This window comes from Bison bison, unplaced genomic scaffold (assembly GCF_000754665.1).
Source record: "Bison bison bison isolate TAMUID 2011002044 unplaced genomic scaffold, Bison_UMD1.0 scf7180017864108, whole genome shotgun sequence".
Lineage (NCBI taxonomy): Eukaryota > Metazoa > Chordata > Mammalia > Artiodactyla > Bovidae > Bison > Bison bison.
Window position 1 is genome coordinate 8,601,327 of NW_011494680.1, and position 20,044 is coordinate 8,621,370.

The 20,044-nt window shown below is 42.5% G+C and overlaps 1 protein-coding gene across 3 annotated transcripts in view; it reads left to right on the top strand.

The window, feature by feature from the left end:
• Nucleotides 1-20,044, top strand: part of LOC104987872 — a 147,701-nt gene that overhangs the window by 29,785 nt on the left and 97,872 nt on the right. For all 3 annotated transcript variants that reach the window (XM_010838962.1, XM_010838963.1, XM_010838964.1), the window contains exons 2-3: nt 6,118-6,741; nt 7,974-8,145. In XM_010838962.1, coding sequence (XP_010837264.1) covers nt 6,130-6,741; nt 7,974-8,145 — 784 coding nt within the window. In that variant the 5' untranslated portion in view covers nt 6,118-6,129. The remainder of the gene's footprint in view (nt 1-6,117; nt 6,742-7,973; nt 8,146-20,044) is intronic.

Genomic DNA, 20,044 nt, shown 5'->3' on the forward strand with positions numbered 1-20,044 from the left:
ATATATATATGACTTGTCTGTCATACTCTGAAAATATACATTTCTTTATTGCTTCAGTTGCCATGTCTGTGTGGATGGTGATGTTATAAATGGAGGTTTATAACTATCATTTCTCATATCTACCCTCCCTCCTTTCTTTCCTCCCTCCCTTTCTTACTCCTTTTTACATTTTTAAAAATTTTAATTGGAGGATAATTACTTTACAATATTGTGTTGGTTTCTGCCATACATCAACATGAATCAGCCATAAGTATACCTAGGTCCTCTCCCTTGCACATCCCACTCCATTCCACCCCTCTAGGTGGTCACAGAGCACAGGACTGGAGTTCCCTGTGTCTTACAGCAAGTTCCCACTTGCTATCTATTTTATGTATGGTAATGTGTTTCAACGCTGCTCTCTCAATTCCTTCCACTCTCTCCTTGCCTCACTGTGTCCACACTCTGTTCTCTGTGGCTGCCTCTCCTTTGCTTCTCTTGCAGTATAGGTTCATCAGTACCATCTTTCTAGATCTCATATATATGTATTAATACGTGATATTTGTTTTTTCCTTTTTCCTTTTTAATTGGTCACTTGTTATAAAGTCAGTATTTACTAGGCAAACTGTGCCATGTCATCACCTTGTTCTTTAGTGATGTGTTTGGAGGCGACACTCGGGAGCACAGGTTTGAACCAGGTCCTTCTTTCCCAGAGCACCCCTCCCGTTGTTTTTGAGGTTCAAAGCTGAGGTGAGAAGCCCGGTAAATCTGATTAGGTGGGAGGCATCTTCAAATCAGATTAGACTGCAGGTAGCTGTTGGAGGCAGTATGTGTCATTTGGGGACTGCGTGTGTGACACAGTCCTGAAACACGTTCAAACCCCCGATGATTAAGCAGAGCGGTGGGAGGCAGGGTGTGTGGAGGCGCAGCACCCCTTCTGCGGGGCGCCTCTAGCACTTGTCCTATGCTGAGGAGCTGGACTGTTACACTTACAGCCCTTTTTATAGAACTACATCGATGCCACAATACTCAGGAGCGCTTGCATGAAAAACAAAGGGCTTAGGCCCTTTTCTTTTTAATGACTACCATGAGTAAATACTGGCTCAGAACTACTTATCAAAGAATGACAAAAATGTCATTTTTAGCAGCATAACAACTTTTTCTCTTTAATACGAATAAGTGAGGACTTGAGGCTGTCTGGGAGGAAAATGCTCATGAATTGGGGAAGTACTTTCCCCTGACAATGATACTAGGGAAGCAGAAAGCAATACAAGAGATGCTAATTAGGAAGACTCAGGATTCTGGAGCATGATGGGAACTGGCTTGTCTCTGGCTGTGGTTCCCTTAAGGTGCAGTCTGCCCGGTGATTAGCATTGCCTCGGATTAAATTAATTGGCTGCCCTCAATCTCTGAGCGGCCCCACTCAGAATACACCCAAGGACACTAGTTTCTTTGCACGAAATGAACAGGTTACATATCCAGTAACATTTGTGAGGATTATTGAACTTGAGCCATCTTTTTAAGGGAAGTTTCAAGTTCTGGTAAGTGCAAACCTATTTAAAAAATCTTTATTGTGAAAATAATCTATTTTAGCCAGCTGTACTTTATTTTATATTTTATATCTAGACTACATATTTGTGTTCTATCTATAACCATTAGAAAAACAATAACTATTGCTAATATTATTTTTACCCAGATAAGCATGAAACCTCAATATGCTGATATTGAAGTAGGAGGGAATTTTAATATCAGGAAATCAAGAAATTCAAGTGTATTCAAATATGAGGAAAGGTTTTTTCCTGATTTAAAAGGTCTATTTACTCATTAGAGATATCTGTGCAATACATTCTCCCAGCTTCGGAAGAGCTGGGACTGCCACCGGGAGTGTGCATGTGTGCTAAGCCCTGTAGTCATGTCTGACTCTTTGCGACCCCATGGACTATAGCCCACCAGGCTCCTCTGTCCATGGGGTTCTCCAGGCAAGAATACTGGAGTGGGTTGCCATTTCCTCCTCTGGGGATCTTCCCCACCCGGGGATTGAACCTGTGTCTCTTACACCTCCTACATTGGTAGGCAGGTTCTTTACCATTAGCGCCACCTGGGAAGCCATAAAGAATAAGTCCCATATTTCCTTTCTGAATCCCAACCCCTAGTCCCATGGAGTTGTGACCTGTGGAATGAAATATTTTTTCTTGCAGCATCAGATCTCTGAATCACTACAGAACATAATGAATATACCAGCTTTATATTTTGTTTTTGACTTCATGTTTCTTTCTGAATTGCTTGCATTCTTAATATGTGCCAGAAAATTAAATTAAAATATAATTAAGAAATGACGTGCCTGCACCTTATAAACCTGTCATCTGTTGTCAAGTGAGTGGGGGAGAGAAGGAAGGTACAGCCCTCTTGGGAAAGGCAACTATTTAGCTCTGAGCTGCACACATGACTCAGACCAGTGACAGCACAGAGCAGTGTAACAATAGTCGCACCTAAGGAAATCAAGGGTGCTAAATCGAGTTAATCTTAAAAAGCTATGCAAGTATTCACAGCTTCATGGTCTGATTCAGCTATGAAGAGCATTCAAAGAAGAGGGATGATATTGGTAGCAAGCTGTCATTAGAAGTAGATTTCAATATAATTTGGGGTTGGAGGCAAGAGATTTTGTGTACTGGATGCTTTGCTACCTCTAGGGCAGTCAGTGGTGAGGACAATGGAGGCCCTCAAGATCCTAGCTTCCTTGCGACCCCATGGACTGTAGCTCGCCAGGCTCTTCTGTCCTTGGAGTTCTCCAGGCAAGAATTCTGGAGTGGGTAGCCATTCCCTTCTCCAGGGGATCTTCCTGACCCAGGGATTGAACCGAGGTCTTCCACATTGTTGGCAGATTCTTTACTGTCTGAGCCACCAGGGAAGTCCCACTGTATGCACAGAGATCCTTTTATTCGATAATAGTGGAATCTTCATTACACTCTGCTGTGCTTGCCCACCTCACCATGGGCTCTTAAATCCCAGCCACATGTATGCAAAATATCAACACTCTCTCCAAAACTTCCTCCAGTTACTTCCAGGAGTTCTCAGAGATCCTGTAACAGCAGTGAGGACCAGAGGAACTTGTATATATATATATTTTTTTTTTGCCGTGGCCTCCTCTTTAAGGTGCCTGGCAACTACTCTGCTGCAGGTAATTGCTCTGCAGATGGTCCTCCTCTGCTGGGCATATGGCTTTTTCCCAGGACATGGTAACTCCAGTTTCTTCCTTCATGCATTAGATTCAAAACCAATGATCAAGACTGGGCAGCAGTCAGAGTGGGACCATGGGGGCCATGTCTTCCCTCCCATGGACCCTATTTTCCATGGTCTCCTTTCTGATCCCAGCACAAAATCTTCTTTCTCTTTTTTCAGCATAAAAACCGAGACACCTCCCCCCATCCCCCACCACCAAACAAAACCCAAAGTGTATCAGCTCACATAACTGTGTTCCCAACATGACCAGCAGGTGAGTGGCTCTCCAAATAGTGAGATCCAGGCAGGGTGCTACTGGAATTAAAAGCCTCACCAGGAACTTGGTGGCTTAAGTGGTAAAGAATCTGTGTGCAAATGCAAGAGCCCCATGTTCGATCCCTGGGTCAAGAAGATCCCTTGGAGAAGGGAGTGGCAATCCCCTCCAGTATTCTTGCCTGGGAAATCCCACGGACAGAGGAGCCTGGCAGGCTACAGTCCATGGGGTCTCAAAGAGTCGGAAATGACTGAGCACGCACACATGAACTTACGTATAGATGAATAAGCTATTCAAATTTAGGTGAAAAATGTGTCTTAAACACTATTCATGTAAAATAACTTCAAATAAATATTAAGTGCTACTGCTAAGTCACTTCAGTCGTGTCCGACTCTGTGCGACCCCATAGACGGCAGCCCACCAGGCTCCCCCGTCCCTGGGATTCTCCAGGCAAGAACACTGGAGTGGGTTGCCATTGCCTTCTCCAGTGCACGAAAGCAAAAAGTCAAAGTGAAGTCGCTCAGTGGAGCCCTACCAGGCTCCTCCGTCCATGGGATTTTCCAGGCAAGAGTACTAAACAAGCCTAAAAAGTGGTTGGAGGCAAAGACTTCTGAAGTCTTTTGTTCAGATAATGAAGGAATTCATCCTCCATCACAGCACAGTTTGTCAGGTCAGACCAGAGTTTATCAGCCGAGGATGAGCAGAGATTGAGGTTTTGCTGACACCGCAAAGCTGGATTCCCCAGCTCCTGCTACACTGCCTTTCGTGTCTTAAGTATTATAATTACTGTAAACTGCTTGAGAAGAGAGAAGGGGAGACACATCTCATTTCTCAGTTGATCTTTGAACGCATTAAATTACGTTACATATAAATAATATTGACAAGCCATATTGGAGATAAATGAAGAGTCTTAGATAACAGCTTGCAAACATTTAAGTGATTCGGCCCAGATTTATAACTGATTTACAGTGCTGGACATGCCTTATTCATCTGTATGATACTGATCATATTTATTTAGTTTGTTCAATTTGTCTTCAAGGCTGCAGGGCATTCTTACTCTGTCAAAAGACACTAATAATTACATTGATTTAGAACAACAGAAAGTAGCTGCAGTGTGCTACCAATGAAAAACAAGCCAAGCCTCAGATAAACCCTCCCACAAGCTGCTCACTTGTCAGTCAGACTCTTGGAATGTGGACAAGGAAAACCTCAGTGATTGGCTGAAACGGCTCTTAAATTACGACCGAAAATTTCACTTTCCAGGTTCTACTGGGACCAGTAACCAGACTGCATCATTTGTAGCAGCCCATAGTAATGCCATCATTCATTCTAAAAATATTTGTTTAGTGCAGCATTTTCCAACGTACAATTAGTTGTGTGTAATTTAACTGCATTTTCTACAGTCTGTAATGAAAACATCTTAGACTACCTTAATATGGCCCTTTTTTTAAGGGTCTTCCAGAATTTAATGTCAGGAAACAACTTCCTCCAAATGAGTTCATTTGATTCCATCTAACAGACAATTTGAACTTTATAAACTTTTCCTGTGTTCTCCCTTTTCCTTGACTGCCGGGACATGAAGAACTAAACTGATCAGTTGCAAAGCTCTTCTCATTGGATGGTTTCTGATTTGTGTTTCTTTTATTTTTAAAATTGTTCAATAATACTTGCTAATTTTAAAGAGTCACAAAATTTGGCAATGTATAAAAAACACAAATATTATCCACAGCTCTGCCATCAGAGATAACCACCATCAGCACTAGGCTGTATATACATTTTCGTCTTCTAGTATAATAAATGTTATACACATTGGCAATGGCCTAGCGTGTGTATTCTACAAGCTGCTTTTTCACTTAGTAATAAATGTCATGATCTTTTCTCTGTGCCAATAAATACAGGCCAATAAAGCCCTCTTTAATGATTGTGCAGTTTTCCATGGATGTATACCCATGATTTATCTGCTGCTGCTAAGTCACTTCAGTCGTGTCCGATTCTGTGCGACCCCATAGATGGCAGCCCACCAGGCTCCCCCATCCCTGGGATTCTCCAGACAAGAACACTGGAGTGGGTTGCCATTTCCTTCTCCAATGCATGAAAGTGAAAAGTGAAAGTGAAGTTGATTAGTCGTGTCCGACCCTCATTGACCCCATGGACTGCAGCCTTCCAGGCTCCTCGGTCCATGGGATTTTCCAGGCAAGAGTACTGGAGTGGGGTGCCATTGCCTTCTCCACCTGTGCCCAATTCATTGGTGTCTTTAGGTTGTTTTTACTTTTTATTTATTTAGCTATGCCAGGTCTCAGTTGCAGCATGTCGGATTTCTAATTGTGGCATGTGGGATCTAGTTCCCCCAAGAGGGATGGAACCCAGGCTCCCTGCATGGGGAGAGCAGAGTCTTAAGTCACTAGAGGACCATAGATGTTCCTTTAGGCTGCTTTTAATCTTTCAATTATAAACACCCTTACTTAACTGCTGCTTTTATATCTTCTTATTTTAAGCCCTGAAAGTTATCTTTCAAAACAGGAAGGTATAACGAATGAATAAGTGAATGAATGAAATCCTAGGAACAGCTATCAGTAACTGTGTTAGCATCAGCATGTATTCCTCTTGGTGCTGTTACCATGAGATGAATAATTTCCTTCCCTCCCCAGGTCTCAACCAAAATGAGCGAAACTCCTTCCACCAGTTTCTCCATGGTTCGCCGGATCTCCTCTGAAGGTCAGCTTCCTTCTCCTCGCCAGTTGGGCATCACCCAGCCTGTCGTGGCCAAAAGGATCAGTTTCTACAAGAGCGGAGACCCTCAGTTCGGCGGGGTCCGGGTGGTGCTGAACCCTCGTTCCTTCAAAACATTCGATGCTCTGCTGGACAACCTGTCGGGCAAGGTCCCCCTGCCCTTTGGGGTGCGGAACATCAGCACCCCCCGGGGGAGGCACAGCATCACGCGCCTGGAGGAGCTGGAGGACGGTCAGTCGTACCTGTGCTCCCACGGCAGGAAGGTGCAGCCAGTGGATCTGGACAAGGCCCGGCGTCGCCCGCGGCCCTGGCTCAGCAGCCGAGCTCTCAGCACCCATGTGCAGCGAGGCCCCGCCCCTGCTGCTCCTGGCATGCTGCGCGCGCCGCGACGGCTCGTGGTCTTCAGGAATGGCGACCCCAAAACGAGGCGTGCAATCGTGCTCAACAGGAGGGTCACGCAGAGCTTTGAGGTCTTCCTGCAGTACCTGACACAGGTCATGCAGCGCCCGGTAACCAAGCTGTACGCCACAGACGGAAGGAAGGTGAGCGTTTGAGGGGACGGGGGCTCTTCACATCTGAGCTCGAGTAGTGAGTGATGTGATGGTGTTCCCCTCCCGCAAGAAGGTTTTTCCCACGTGCGCGCATGCATGTGTGAAAGCATGCGTGCAGGCTCACAGTTGCGTGCTAACATGCTTCAGTGTGCATGGGAGGGCACTGGCTCACCTGGGTGGATGTTCTTCCTTTTGAGGTCAGATTCGGATGAGGCATGGTCCAGGAGGACCTCTTTTATCTCCTCCACTCTTTCCCCTGAGCCTTGACTTATAGAAGGTGTTGGCACATAATCTGTTACTGTAGGATAGGCCAATAAATTGTGAGATGAGGTGTTGAGGCAAGGAATAGGACTTGATTCAAAAGCTAGCAGACTGAGAGGATGGAAGACTAGTGTCCCCCTAAACCATCTTTTTGGAATCTGTATGCCAGTTTTTTTTAATAGAACAGAGAAGGGGAGGAGGTGAGGAAATAAAATAAAATAGCCATTATTTTTGCAAAATATTTCCAGCCTGGGCCAGCCTGGGGTGGGGATGTGTTAATTTCTTCTTTTTTGCAGCCATCCACAGGTGGGCAAGGTCAGATTGTCTCCCCATGAGCTGAACAAAGGCACTTTAGGTGAGCATTCAGGCAGACCAGCTGGGTTCCCTGAGGCCAACCATTATGTAATAATGGCTGATAATGTGATGATAATAACAAAAGCAACTGGAAAGCAAAGGTTAAAATCAAGGAAACGGATCCAACACAGAGTCAGATTTTCTGTTCCCTGTTACATAATCTCAATGATATTTCTTAAAAAAGAGTGGCCTAGAGTGCTATTCTGTTGGGGACAGAAAGCATTTTTCTGGGACCTGCGTATCCACAATCACTCAATGTCGTGGTCCTGGAGTGACTGTCAGGCTCTTTCCCAGGTGGGTGCTTGGGTGAGTAGGACAGGGGCGGTACTGCATACCTTTTGAAGATTTGTTTAGTTATGAGGGCAGAACTCTGATCTGTTCCAGGCAGCTGTGGGCTGAATAAGGATTCTAACACCCCCTTCTCCCCCCATCCCCGTTTGGTACTCCATTAGTTTGTATACATCATTGGTGCCCAACAGATGGTTGGTATCTCTTTCAAACCGTGGAGGTTGTTAAATTAATTCAATCTGTCATAAACTCAGTGTATGGAAAGAACAGAACTTCATGTTGCTCATGTCAGGACCACAACTCTTTGATTTTTTCCCTAGGTTCCCAGTCTGCAGGCTGTGATCCTGAGCTCTGGAGCTGTGGTGGCAGCAGGAAGGGAACCGTTTAAACCAGGAAATTATGACATCCAAAAGTACTTGCTTCCTGCTAGATTACCAGGCATCTCTCGTCGTGTGTACCCCAAGGGAAATGCTAGGTCAGAAAGCAGAAAAAGTAAGTCACTTAAATATATAGCCCTTATTTTTAGCCCTAAGTTTTTTTTTTTTTTAACCTCAAAAACAACAACAACAGCAATTCATCTTAAATGACCAATTTCCTTCATCACAGAAAAAGAGAGGATCAAAACATTTTAAACTGAAATTGGTTCTAGTTATAGCTGCAAAGAGTCAGAGAGATTAATAATTTTAAAAAGATTGTTTTTCAGATCAATCAACGATATATCTATTTAAATTGATGAGTTTCTTTTTCTTTCTTTGTTTTGCACCTAATACCTAGATAAAAGATCAAAATGCCGTCATTTCTTGATTTAGAGAGGAATTCTAAATTCTATGGGATATGAGTAAGTGACGCACCAGTAGTTTTGGAGTTTTCTATAGATAATAAATACCATGTAGCACAGCTGAGCTCAGATTAATTGATTGACTTTAAAAAATTCTCTTAACTACATATATGCTCCACTTTCTGAAGTTATTCCAGTAAAAGCCATAGGCCCTTAGATTCACTTTTTATTATAATGAGTGAAACATTTTCATTTATAATTTTGGTAAATGTGTTCTCAAAATAAGAGAAAGTATCTCTAGCCTTATACCCTGAATTGATGGTAAGTATATGCAAAGGGCTTCCAAAGTGACTCAGTGGTAAAGAATCCACCTGCCAGTACAGGAGACGACAGAGACCTGGCTTCAATCCCTGAGTCAAGAAGATTCCCTGGAGGAGTGCTTGGCAACCCACTCCAGTATTCTTGCCTGGAGAATCTCATGGACAGAGGAGCCTGGTGGACTACAGTCCATGGGGTCACATAGAGTCAGACACGACTGAGCGACTGAGCATAGCACAGCACAAGCATGTGCACATCTATACAAGCTACAGGTAGTAATCTGACTGAGTTGAGGAAGCATGAGTGCCAAGGTCATCGCTAGAGATGCATGTTAGAAAAATATGTAGATATCTGGGTTTGTGATACGCGCTCTTCTGTTTTGTGACTGACATTAAATTAAATGTACTGTTTATAGAAGATAATGTTAGATTAATAATTATTACTAAGTTAATTTTGCCTTTAAAATAAACTATAAAACTGTTTTCAGTTTGGTAATGCTATAGATACCTCTCTCTGATACATACTGAAAGGAAGATGAATACAACCAAAAATCTATCCCTTGCTTGTATGGATAGGTAAGCAGCACTGGATTACACCCCAAGTCCAGTACTGTGAAACAGAATAATACAGCAAAACCAAACCTCACAGAAACCTCTTTATTTTTGCTAGAATCCTTAGCAGTTTCTACTTTATACTTTCTGTATTAAAATTACCTTATTAAACTCATTAAGACTTAAGTACAATTCTGTGAATTTCCTCTCTGAAGTAGAATTTAAGTTCTTTTTAAAAGAGTATGTTGTAGAAATGTACCAGATATTACCATGAATTAAAGTGGCCAAATGAATACATAGAGGTGAGAAACTTAACAACATCTTACTATGACATTTAGAAAACAGGGTATTTTTCATACTAATCGTTCATTTTCTTCTTTTCTTTCTTTGCTGCGTCCTCTATTGGATATTTATGACTTCTCTGTCTTCCACGTTGTGTTTTACTTTTAAAATCTTGAAAGTGAGCACACATGTATCTTCAAGCCCAACGTCTCAGATTTATTCTCTTTCTTCTGAGAAAATGCAGAATAATGATTGCTACTCAGATCATTCTTTTGCTTCTGAAAATTACTTGGCATTAGAAAAAAATGATTCTCAGAATTTATTGATATATCCTTCTGAAGATGATGTTGAGAAATCAATTATTTTTAATCAGGATGGTACTATGACAGTTGAGATGAAAATTCGATTCAAGATAAAAGAGGAGGAAACCATAAAATGGACAACCACTCTCTGTAGAGCTGATCTGTCCAATAATGGTGAAAAAAGTGAAATAAACAGTCTCCCAGGGAGAACGGATGATCGATCATCTGGTGTAAAGATTACTGCGTGTTCATTGTCCGCAGACGTCTCACCTCTGGAGAAAGGTGGTAGTCAGGTGGACAGTCTAGCGGAGGAGGCGAACACTCCAGTGAAAGATCAAGATGTTGAAACTGGTAGTTCTACCAGCTGGGAGAACCCTGCTCCGGACACAGATGCCACCCAGGGAACTCAGGATCGAGTGAAGCATCGTTTCTACAGGCCCCCTACACCTGGACCAAGGAGAGTGAGGCAGAAGAAGTCTGTGATAGGGAGTGTGACCTTAGTATCTGAAACTGAGGTTCAAGAGAAAATGATTGGGCAGTTTTCCTACAATGAAGAAAGGGAAGATTGGGAAAACAAGTCTGAGTATCACATGGTCACACATTCTTGCAGTAAAATGTCATCTGTGTCCAACAGACCCATACTTGTTCAAGTTGATAACGATGAGCAGGTAGCGTCATCTTTAGAAAGAAAAAAGGAAAGCAGATTGCTCAAATCAAGTGCAGTAAGTGCTGGTGTTGTAGAAATTACAAGTCAGAAGACGTTAGAGATGTCCCATAATGGTGGCTTGCCGCAGACTACATCAGAAAAGTCAATTGTGGAGGAAGGTATAGTTGATAATGTCATAGCAGACAACAAAGCTAGGGTCAGGAATTTAAGAACTTACGGTAACACCGATGATAGATCCAGCCCTTTCTTAGGAGATGCAGCTCACACTTCAAGTAACAACCCCGGAACTGACAAAACTATTTCCAAGACCCCAGCTTCAGTAGGAAACTCTACTGTCACTACAAGAATCAACCAACTGATTCATGAATTTTCTCATTGTGGTTTAACAAAACTTCCAGAAAATGAAAAGCAGATTTCATCCTCTGTTGCTAGCAAAAAAAAGATGAAATCTCAGCAGCATGTGATAAATTCTCAGCATCAGGCTGGAGAGATGGCAACTAAAAGAATCCCTAGGAAGAATAAGAGAATGAACACAAGAGGTAGAATTGCACAGGAAACCATATTGCGAGATTCACATAGTTCCCTCAAAGGGGCCATACTTTGTGAGAAAGACCTCCATGCAAGTGATACGCTAATTGAATCAAATTATTTTTCTTCGAAAGGTAATAATCCTGTGAAATCCAGAAATTTCCCTAGAAATAAATTAAATACTATTCATAAACCTAAGATTCAAGGACTTTTAGCCAGAAGAAAATCCAGACCACTAAACAAAGTAAACTTGGGGGGACCTACAAAAAGAGAAATTGGTCAAGGAGAGAAAGTGTTTTCCCATAATGAGATTGGATATTGCAAAAATACTTTTGAAAATCAAAATTTATTTCATTTGTTTAACTTCCTTGAGCAAAAACCCAATGCTTTTTGTGGGCCAGAGTCTCAGGCAGAAACAGCCTCTTGGTATTTGAGAGGAACGTCAAAGAGGAGTTTAGTTTCAAAAGTTAATAATTCACACATAACTTTAAGGAGCCAGAAAAAACAAAAAAGGGATAAGTTGAAATCAGATACTACTGTAAGTAAGCAGCATGTCACAACTAGGGCAAATTCCTTGGCTTCTTTGGAAAAAGCTGTTTTTCCTGAGAATGTTACCCATCATTCAGTTCAAAGTTATGTACAAAGATGGTTGCAGAACTTAAGTCCACAAGCAGCTTTGCAGCTTGGCAAGTCAGCTCCAGTATACAAAAAGGAAAGGGGTGTGGCGAGTTATAATAACGGTTTTCTTCCAGGAAACAGTTCCCACACTAGTTCTGGAAAAAGAAATGATTCTATTCTGCAAAGTAATAGACACACAACTAAAAGTGCCAGTTTGACAGGAGACAATCTAGGTAAGAAAGTAGGTATGTCTTTTGACAAAAATAGCAGTGAAGAACTCATCCAAGATCACTGTGAGAGCCAGACTGACTCTCTGAACGATACTTACTTGCTTTCTGTTCATGAATTCTGTACTTTGTCACAGTCAGCTACGGATGATCCTAATGCTAAAAGTCAGGTATCTGCTGCAAAGTCAGGGCAAGAGATGGGCCTTGTTTACAAAGACATAAACCTTGCTGCAAAAGGGCCAAGCGTCGAGACTGCCGTACAAGTAGATCTGGAAGGGGACACCCCACAGCACTTATCACCAGTTCAGCTGCTTCACCAGCTGCAAGCTTTGGTTCCTAGTAGTCCCAAGGCTCAGAATGGAGTTGTTCAGATGCCAGGTCCACTTTCAGAAGTTCCCTTCCCTTCTTTGATACGTAATTCCTCCACTAATGTACTTCTAGCTTGGCTCTTGGTGCTAACCCTAAAGGGAGGTGTGAGTAGCTTCTGTCCAGGTGACGCTCTCAAGGCGACCAGTGGAAGTTCAGAAACACTTGCATTGTTGGAGGTGCTGAAGCACATTGCCATCACAGAGGAAGCTGATGACTTGAAGGCCGCTGTGGCCAGCTTAGTGGAATCAACCACGAATCACTCTGGACTCACTGAGAAAGAACAGGATGTGGGTCCAATAGGTCTTTCTGCAAATTGCTCTACACCCAACATTCAGATAATTCCTCAGTGCGCTGAAAATGAAAAAACACAGAAAATCTCTTTAGATGGAAGCCATACTGCCGGTGAGGAAGTCTCTGAAGTCTGTGTTACAGAGGTGACTCCATCTCCACGTAAAATGGGCACTGTAGTTAAGTCTTACCCTCCAGAAGAGACTTGTCACCTCAGTGAAGATTCTTTCCCCAGTGACGACTGTACCATGGATCAGACTTCCATGAACAAGGCTTGTTTCTTAGGAGACATCTCTTCACTTACTGAGGCTGTGTCTTCTCATGAGGGTTGCGCTTATGAACAAAACCATATCTATGAGAGAGCTGATAATTTGGAATTGACTAAAGAGTTAGAAAGAGTTGATGAAGTTCAGAAAGACAGAAATATTTTGGCAGACCCTGAGTGTAAACACGGCTCTAATATGTTGGTGTCACACCAAAGTATCAGTAATTTAAGCCACTGTGGCTCTTTCCAAAATACAACTGAATCAGAACTTGATGGAGAACATAGTTCTTTAGGTAAATCTGAAAGTTGTTCATTAAAGAAATTTCAGGATAAAAGTGTATATACATCTTTTGATAAGGAGGATTCAAAGACTTCTGAAGAACCAGGCTCAACAACCAACAGCATGACATCAAGTGAAAGAAACGTCTCAGAAATGGAATCTTTTGAGGAATTAGAAAACCAGAACACTGATATCTTTAACAGAAAGGTAAATTCAGGGGAGCAAGTGACTGAAGAATTGATCCTAAAGGAGTTAGAGGCTGGTGAAAGTTTGGAATTGATCGAAGTGTCCAGCAGAAATGATGCAGAAGAAGGAAAGGATGGTGTAATCTGTGAGACAATCAGTAGGAAACCGGTGACACCACCATCTTTAGTATTTTGCTATGATTCTAAGCAAAACATGGAAAAGGAGCCCAGTGAAGGAGAAACTGAAACAAAAGTCAGAAAGATGGTGGAAAGCTTGGAAGCTGGAAGTTCTGCAGAGTCCCCTCTCAATTTTAAAAGTGGCCTAAGAAGGTCAGGAACTTCTGATTGGTCAGATTATAGACAAAACAGTGAGAATAAACCGTCATACAAAGCATCCAGCGAAGGTCCCAGTGACAGTGATGAGGAGATGACCCCCGAGAAAGAATGCAACAAAGGATTTGTTAAAAGGACAATAGAGAAACTTTATGGTAAAGCAGAGATGATGAGACCATCTTTTTTCGCTGGATCTACACACACATCTCAGGTTTATCCCTGTGATTCTGTGGAATTTCAGGGCACTGGGAAAGTAGGCCTTTATGATCCTGAAGGTCAGTCACTTGGCTCTTTGGAACGGGTGTCTAGTAATTCAACTGTGTTGCAGAAATTTCCGGAGCAAAAACGAGATAAATGTGATGTTAATAACGTAAGGGCCAGTTATCCCAGGGAAGACATTGCAGAACATGGTACAAAACAGAATGATCATAAAAGAATCCTCAGGGACAGGGAAGAGGGAGTACTGATTGACAAGGGCAAGTGGCTCCTGAAAGAAAATCATTTGCTAAGAGTGTCATCGCCTGAATGTTCTGGCCCGTGTGGCCATGCAGACACCACATCAGTGGATACTCTACTGGATAATAGCAGCACCGAGGTTCCGTATTCACATTTTGGAAACTTGGCTCCAGGCCCAAACATGGCTGAACTATCCTCCTCAGAGCTAGAGGAACTGACTCAGCCTCCTGAGCTGAGATGCAATTATTTTAACGTGCCTCATTGTAGTGACTCGGAGCCCTTCCATGACGATGAGCTAGATACTCAAGATGAAGCTTGTGCTCAGGAGAGAGAACCCAATCACCCAGCAGAGGAGAAGGGTAACCTTAGATCAGAGAGAGTGTGTACGTCTACCACTCATGTCTTCGCATCTGCTGGTAACAAAGTCCATCCTGTCTCTGATGGTGCTGTTAGGAACCAACCGTTGGCTGGTAGTAATGTAATTCATGGCGCCCTTCAGGAAGGCGACTCTTTGGATAAACTCTATAATATCTGTGGTCAACATTGCCCAATACTGACTGTGATTAACCAGCCTGTAAATGAGGAACACCGAGGATTTGCGTATTGCAAAGATTCTGATGTTGAAAATTCTTTGAGTCTCCAGTTATGGATGAAGATACACCCATGTTTACGACAGTCAAGCAAAACCATGTTCAGAGACAAGAACAATAAAACAAGAAGTAGAAGAGCACTTACTGATAATGCCGTTGGCAATATACACGTTTGGCCTCATTTTAATAACACATTTGACTTGATGGACAGAAGGAGAAAATTAAAACAAAGTAACTGTTTGGGCTTAGAGGAAGAAAATAATTTCAATAAATTTCAGTCATATTTAAAGAATTTCTTGCATACGTTGTTGTTAGTTGTGGGTCAGGTGAATTCAAATCCACAAGACCCCAGCAGTCAGACAAAGGAAATCTTTGAAGTAGTTGATGAGAACAACAACTTATTAAACAGCAGATTCCAGAACTCAGGAACGAATCTCAACCAAGTAGTCAGAGAACACAGCTATCATTTGTCCTTTGAAATGCTTGGCCAAGCCCGCCTGTTTTGCCAAGTTGAGACATTCTTAGGTATTAGCAACAGAAATATCTTAGAAATATTTTATATTTTTGAAGATGAAAATCTTTTCATTTGGGAAGAGGAAAACTAATTACATTGGACTGATCTTGAAAGCCGTGATGAACAAGCAGATTTCCGATTTCAGTATTAGCGCAGCCTTTCATCAGCGTTTTCTCCTTAGGAAAAGATGAAGCACATGGGCTGGACGTGGATTAGATACCTCTAAGAATTTCCCACTTCTTCAGAACGACCTTACCCTAGAAATCTTGCCACTGGATAATCCAGTTTGACTTTCATCACTCCTGTATTTTTCCATTTTTCCAGCAGTTACAGACTCGGTTTTTATTCTTTTTGAATTTTCTATGCGTTTTTCTCTTGAACATGTATAATTTCTTATTTCTCTTATTTTCCTCCTAAGATATCATAAATGCCCTGAGGACAGGAATTACATCTCTCCCTCCCTTTTTTTAATGTCAACTTAGTGCAAAATGTGTATTGAAGGTATTAGTGAGTTATTGGAATAGACATAGATTACTTCATTTATTAATTTTAACTGCTGATTTGATGAAAGTATGATTATAAGAGTGTCACAACAATCTTGCAATGTTTGTGTGTGTGTGTGCCAAATGTATTGAATCTACTTTCCTTATAACATCTGTCTGATGAACTTGCAAGTATTTCCTTAGGACAGGACTCACCATTTTTCCTCATGGGTAGAAAATGATGCTGTACCACTCAGCTGGCTCTCCAGTACTTTGCCTAGAAATTATAATCTCTTTAACATTAGAAAAATGTCAAGAAATTTAAATAGGTCAGAGAAAATGAAAAAGTTTAAGGCATGCTTTGTGAAGAAAAATGAGAGGAACTGGAATGATTTAAGTTGGAAAAGAAAAGAGAAAGGTGACTTCAGAGTTCTCAAATTTGGAAAAAAGAACTGCTGTGAAGAACTTTACAGATTTCTTTCCATGTCCACCTGTGTTAATAAAACATTTAATTAGATATAAATAAAAACATGTTGCTTAGAAGGAGAAATAAATTTGATTAGGCTGAGAACCATAAATTGTCTCTTGAATACTTGTGGTATTTTTGCCTCCGTCTTGACCAGGGAATCTTTTTAGGTTCTTGTTTTTCATTGTTTGATGGTATAGAAACAAGTCTTATAAAATGTGGAAATCTATGTCTCTTGTCTGGAATTGACTCAAAATAGAAAAATTAATGGTTTTGGAGCTACATATGGAGGTGCTAATATAACATAAATTTGGCATTGGGGAGCTAAAAGTAATTACTTACATAAAGAATACCTTGATTTTCTATTTCAGTTCAGCTTGAATTGTAAATTCATAAAAAATTATGGGTTGCTATTTATTTAACCAGAGGAATACCACCTCTACATAGAGTATGATTTTTCCGCATTGAGTGATGCACTCTTCTAAATGAAATATGGAAATTGTAATGTTATGTAAGCTTCTGTAATGAGCAATGAGAAATTTTGGTGAAATAAAAGGACTAAAATTGTGGAGACATACCTGCATTTAGCTTTATTGCATTTTGCAGATACCGCATGTTTGTTTGTTTGTTTTTGACAAATTGAAGATTTGTGGCAATGTTTCAGAGCAGAGACACAGGGAAATTATTTTTGCTTTTAATTTGGAAGGAGTGATATTTGGGGTTTCCTTGGTGGCTTAGCAGGTAAAGAATCCACCTGCAAGAAATGCAAGAGACTAGGGTTCGATCCCTGGGTCGGGGAAGATCCCCTGGGTTGCATGGCAACCCACTCCAGTATTCTTGCATGGGAAATCCCATGGATGGAAGAGCCTGGTGGGGTATAGTCCATGGGGTCGCAAAGAGTGGAACATGACCAAAGGGTCTTAGCATGCACACACCCATGTTATTTAGGCATACCAAGGAAATGGGGGAAATCACTCATAACAACCAGGAGGTCTTAGAAAAATGTGGCATGTAGCATACAGTTTTTAGTAATATGTCATCAAATGTTGTCCTGGGAGGCCCAGATGATACTGGGAAAGATAAATTGGGAGTGACGAACATGAATGAGAGATGCTGTGCTGTGTAATGCACTTGTTTAAAATGAACGGGTTCTGATGCACTGAAGTCTGAGACTGGGAGCCGAGTCTTTCTCACATTTATATCCCAGATCTAGCATTTTACTTGATCTGGGGCATGGTGGGTGCCTCATAAAGGTGTGCTGGGCAAATACAAAGTGCTTGTCATGCTCTTGCTTTATTAACTCTGTATCCATACATTTGGGAAGATATACAAAGATGCTGAGGGGTAGAACTAAGTTTCTTGTATTTTATGAAGCCATGTCTGTGAATATAATTTTTTTTTCTTTTAAACATTCAAAGGATTTTAAAATTTTTCACAAGGCTTACATTAAAAGAAATCTTGAAACATTGGGAAATCTAGATTAAATGACATTAGAGGAAGTTTTAAGACTAGCACACAGACCTGACTTGCTTTAGAGATGAAGTGCTTGAGGACTGAGAAAGGGGTCTAGCCTGTTGTGTTCAGGGGAATACACAACCAGGTGGGCTGGTGCAGTTACCACCCATGGCCACCAGATGGCAGCTGTGCCACATGTGGCCAGGCGCTCAGGCCCCCCGAAGGGAGGCTGGTGGGCTTGCTGGAGCAGCTAAGGTTCAAGCCAGGCCTGGGCTGCATGCCTCTGCTCCAGAGAGCTGAGGACCGAGTTGTGCAGGCAGCCCCAAGTCTCAAACCCAGGAGGGATTAGCAGTGTTCAGAATTAGAGGAAATACACTGTTCTCAAGGAGTGTAAGTTCATAAGTCGTGGGGATATGAAGGGAAATGCTGGCTATCAGGAATCATCAGAGTTGATCCCCAGGAAACATGAAGAGACTGGAGCAACCAAAACTCTTAACTCAGGTTGAAGCTGAGTTAATGAGTTATGGGCTGGGCGGATAGGAGTGGTTTTCACATGAAGCTAGCAGGTGTTTTCCAGGGGATGGTGAAGCACAGGGAAGCCTGGTGTGCTGCAGTCCATGGGGTCGCAAAGAGTCAGACACAACTTAGCGACTGAGCAACAGTCAGGTGTTCTGGGCTTCACAGGGGGCACAAGTAGTAAAGAACCCACCTGCCAATGCAGGAGACATGAGACACGGGTTCGATCCCTGGGTCAGGAAGATCCTTTGGAGAAAGGCATGGTAACCCACTCTAGTATTCTTGTCTGGAGACTCCTGTGGACAGAGGAATCTGGCAGGCAACAGTCCATGGGGTCATAAAGAGTCAGATACGACTGAAGTGACTTAGCGTGCACACACACACACCACGTGTTCTCCCTCTTCACCTTTAGGGACATACACACGCCCCATTTTCAAGGGGTAAACAGATGCTGAAGCCATGTTCCATGCAGTCAGCACTCATTCTCCCGGTTTTCTCATCCATCACATGGGGCCCCTGTGAGGAGCTGCCTCAGAAGAAGGTTGAGAGATGAGCTGGAGAGGATATGAGGCCCGCAGCACAGAGTTTGCCCATCGCACTGGACGCACACTGCCTGCCCCTGAAGGCGGCTCTCCACCCCTGCCCCCAGCACGCACCTTCAGTTACCTCTAGTCGGTGAAGCTCCTCATGTGACCCGGCGCTTGTCAAGCTGCCACCTCTGCTGGGGCATAGATTGAGTCAGTTTGTGCACAAGATCTTCAAGAGCAGTCTCGGTTTCTCCTGTATGTCAGCTCTGCGGTTTATTGTTTTTTAAAGTCAGACCTTGTGAGAACTTGTTTCCTGGTGCAGTTTCCCTGGACTGGGGTGCTGGACATGGGGCTTGAACCTTTTGCTCCTCAGAGGGGAGACCTCCATGGCCATGATATCCTGCACACTTGTGGGTCACCGCATGTGGGCTGGGGGTGTGGGATCTGACAAGACTACAAGTACAGGTACAAGTCTTTTTACAGGGCATACATTTTTATTTCTCCTAGGTAAACATCTAGCAGTGAAATTGGTAGGTTGCATGGTAATCGTATATTTAACTCTTATCAGAAATTGCAAGTTGCTTCTGCAAGTAGCTATGCCATTTCACATCCCAGCAGCAGCTTACGAGAATTCCAGTGGCTCTGTATTCTTGCTTGCACTTGGTGTTATCATCGTTTAAATTTTAGCCATTCTGCTGTGTGTTTAGTGATAGCTCTTTATGGTTTTAATTGGCATTTCCCTAGTAACTATTGGTGTTTGTCATTCCTGTGTCTTTTATGGCACAGTATCTTTTCAAATCTTTTCTGTTGGGTCTTTGCAGTCTTAGAGTAGTAAGAGTTCTTTATATGTTGTGAATATAAAGTATTCAGATATATGTTTTACATGTTTTCTCCCAGTCTGTTGTTGTTCAGTTGCTAAGTTGTGTCCGACTCTTTGCAACCCCACAGGCTGCAGCACACCAGGCTTTCCTGTCCTTCACTATCTACCAGAGTTTGCTCAAATTCATGTCCTTTTGAGTTGGTGATACCATCCAACTATCTCATCCTCTGTTGCCCCCTTCTCCTCCTGCTCTCAGTCTTTCCCAGCATCTCTTTTTCCAATGAGTCGGCTCTACACAGTGGGTGGCCAAAGTATTGGAGCTTCAGCTTCAGCACAGTTCAGTTCAGTTCAGTCGCTCAGTCATGTCCGACTCTTTACGACCCCATGAATCGCAGCACGCCAGGCCTCCCTGTCCATCACAAACTCCCGGAGTTCACTCAAACTCAAGTCCATTGAGTCAGTGATGCCATCCAGCCATCTCATCCTCTGTTGTCCCCTTCTCCTCCTGCCCCCAATCCCTCCCAGCATCAGAGTCTTTTCCAATGAGTCAGCTCTTCGCATGAGGTGGCCAAAG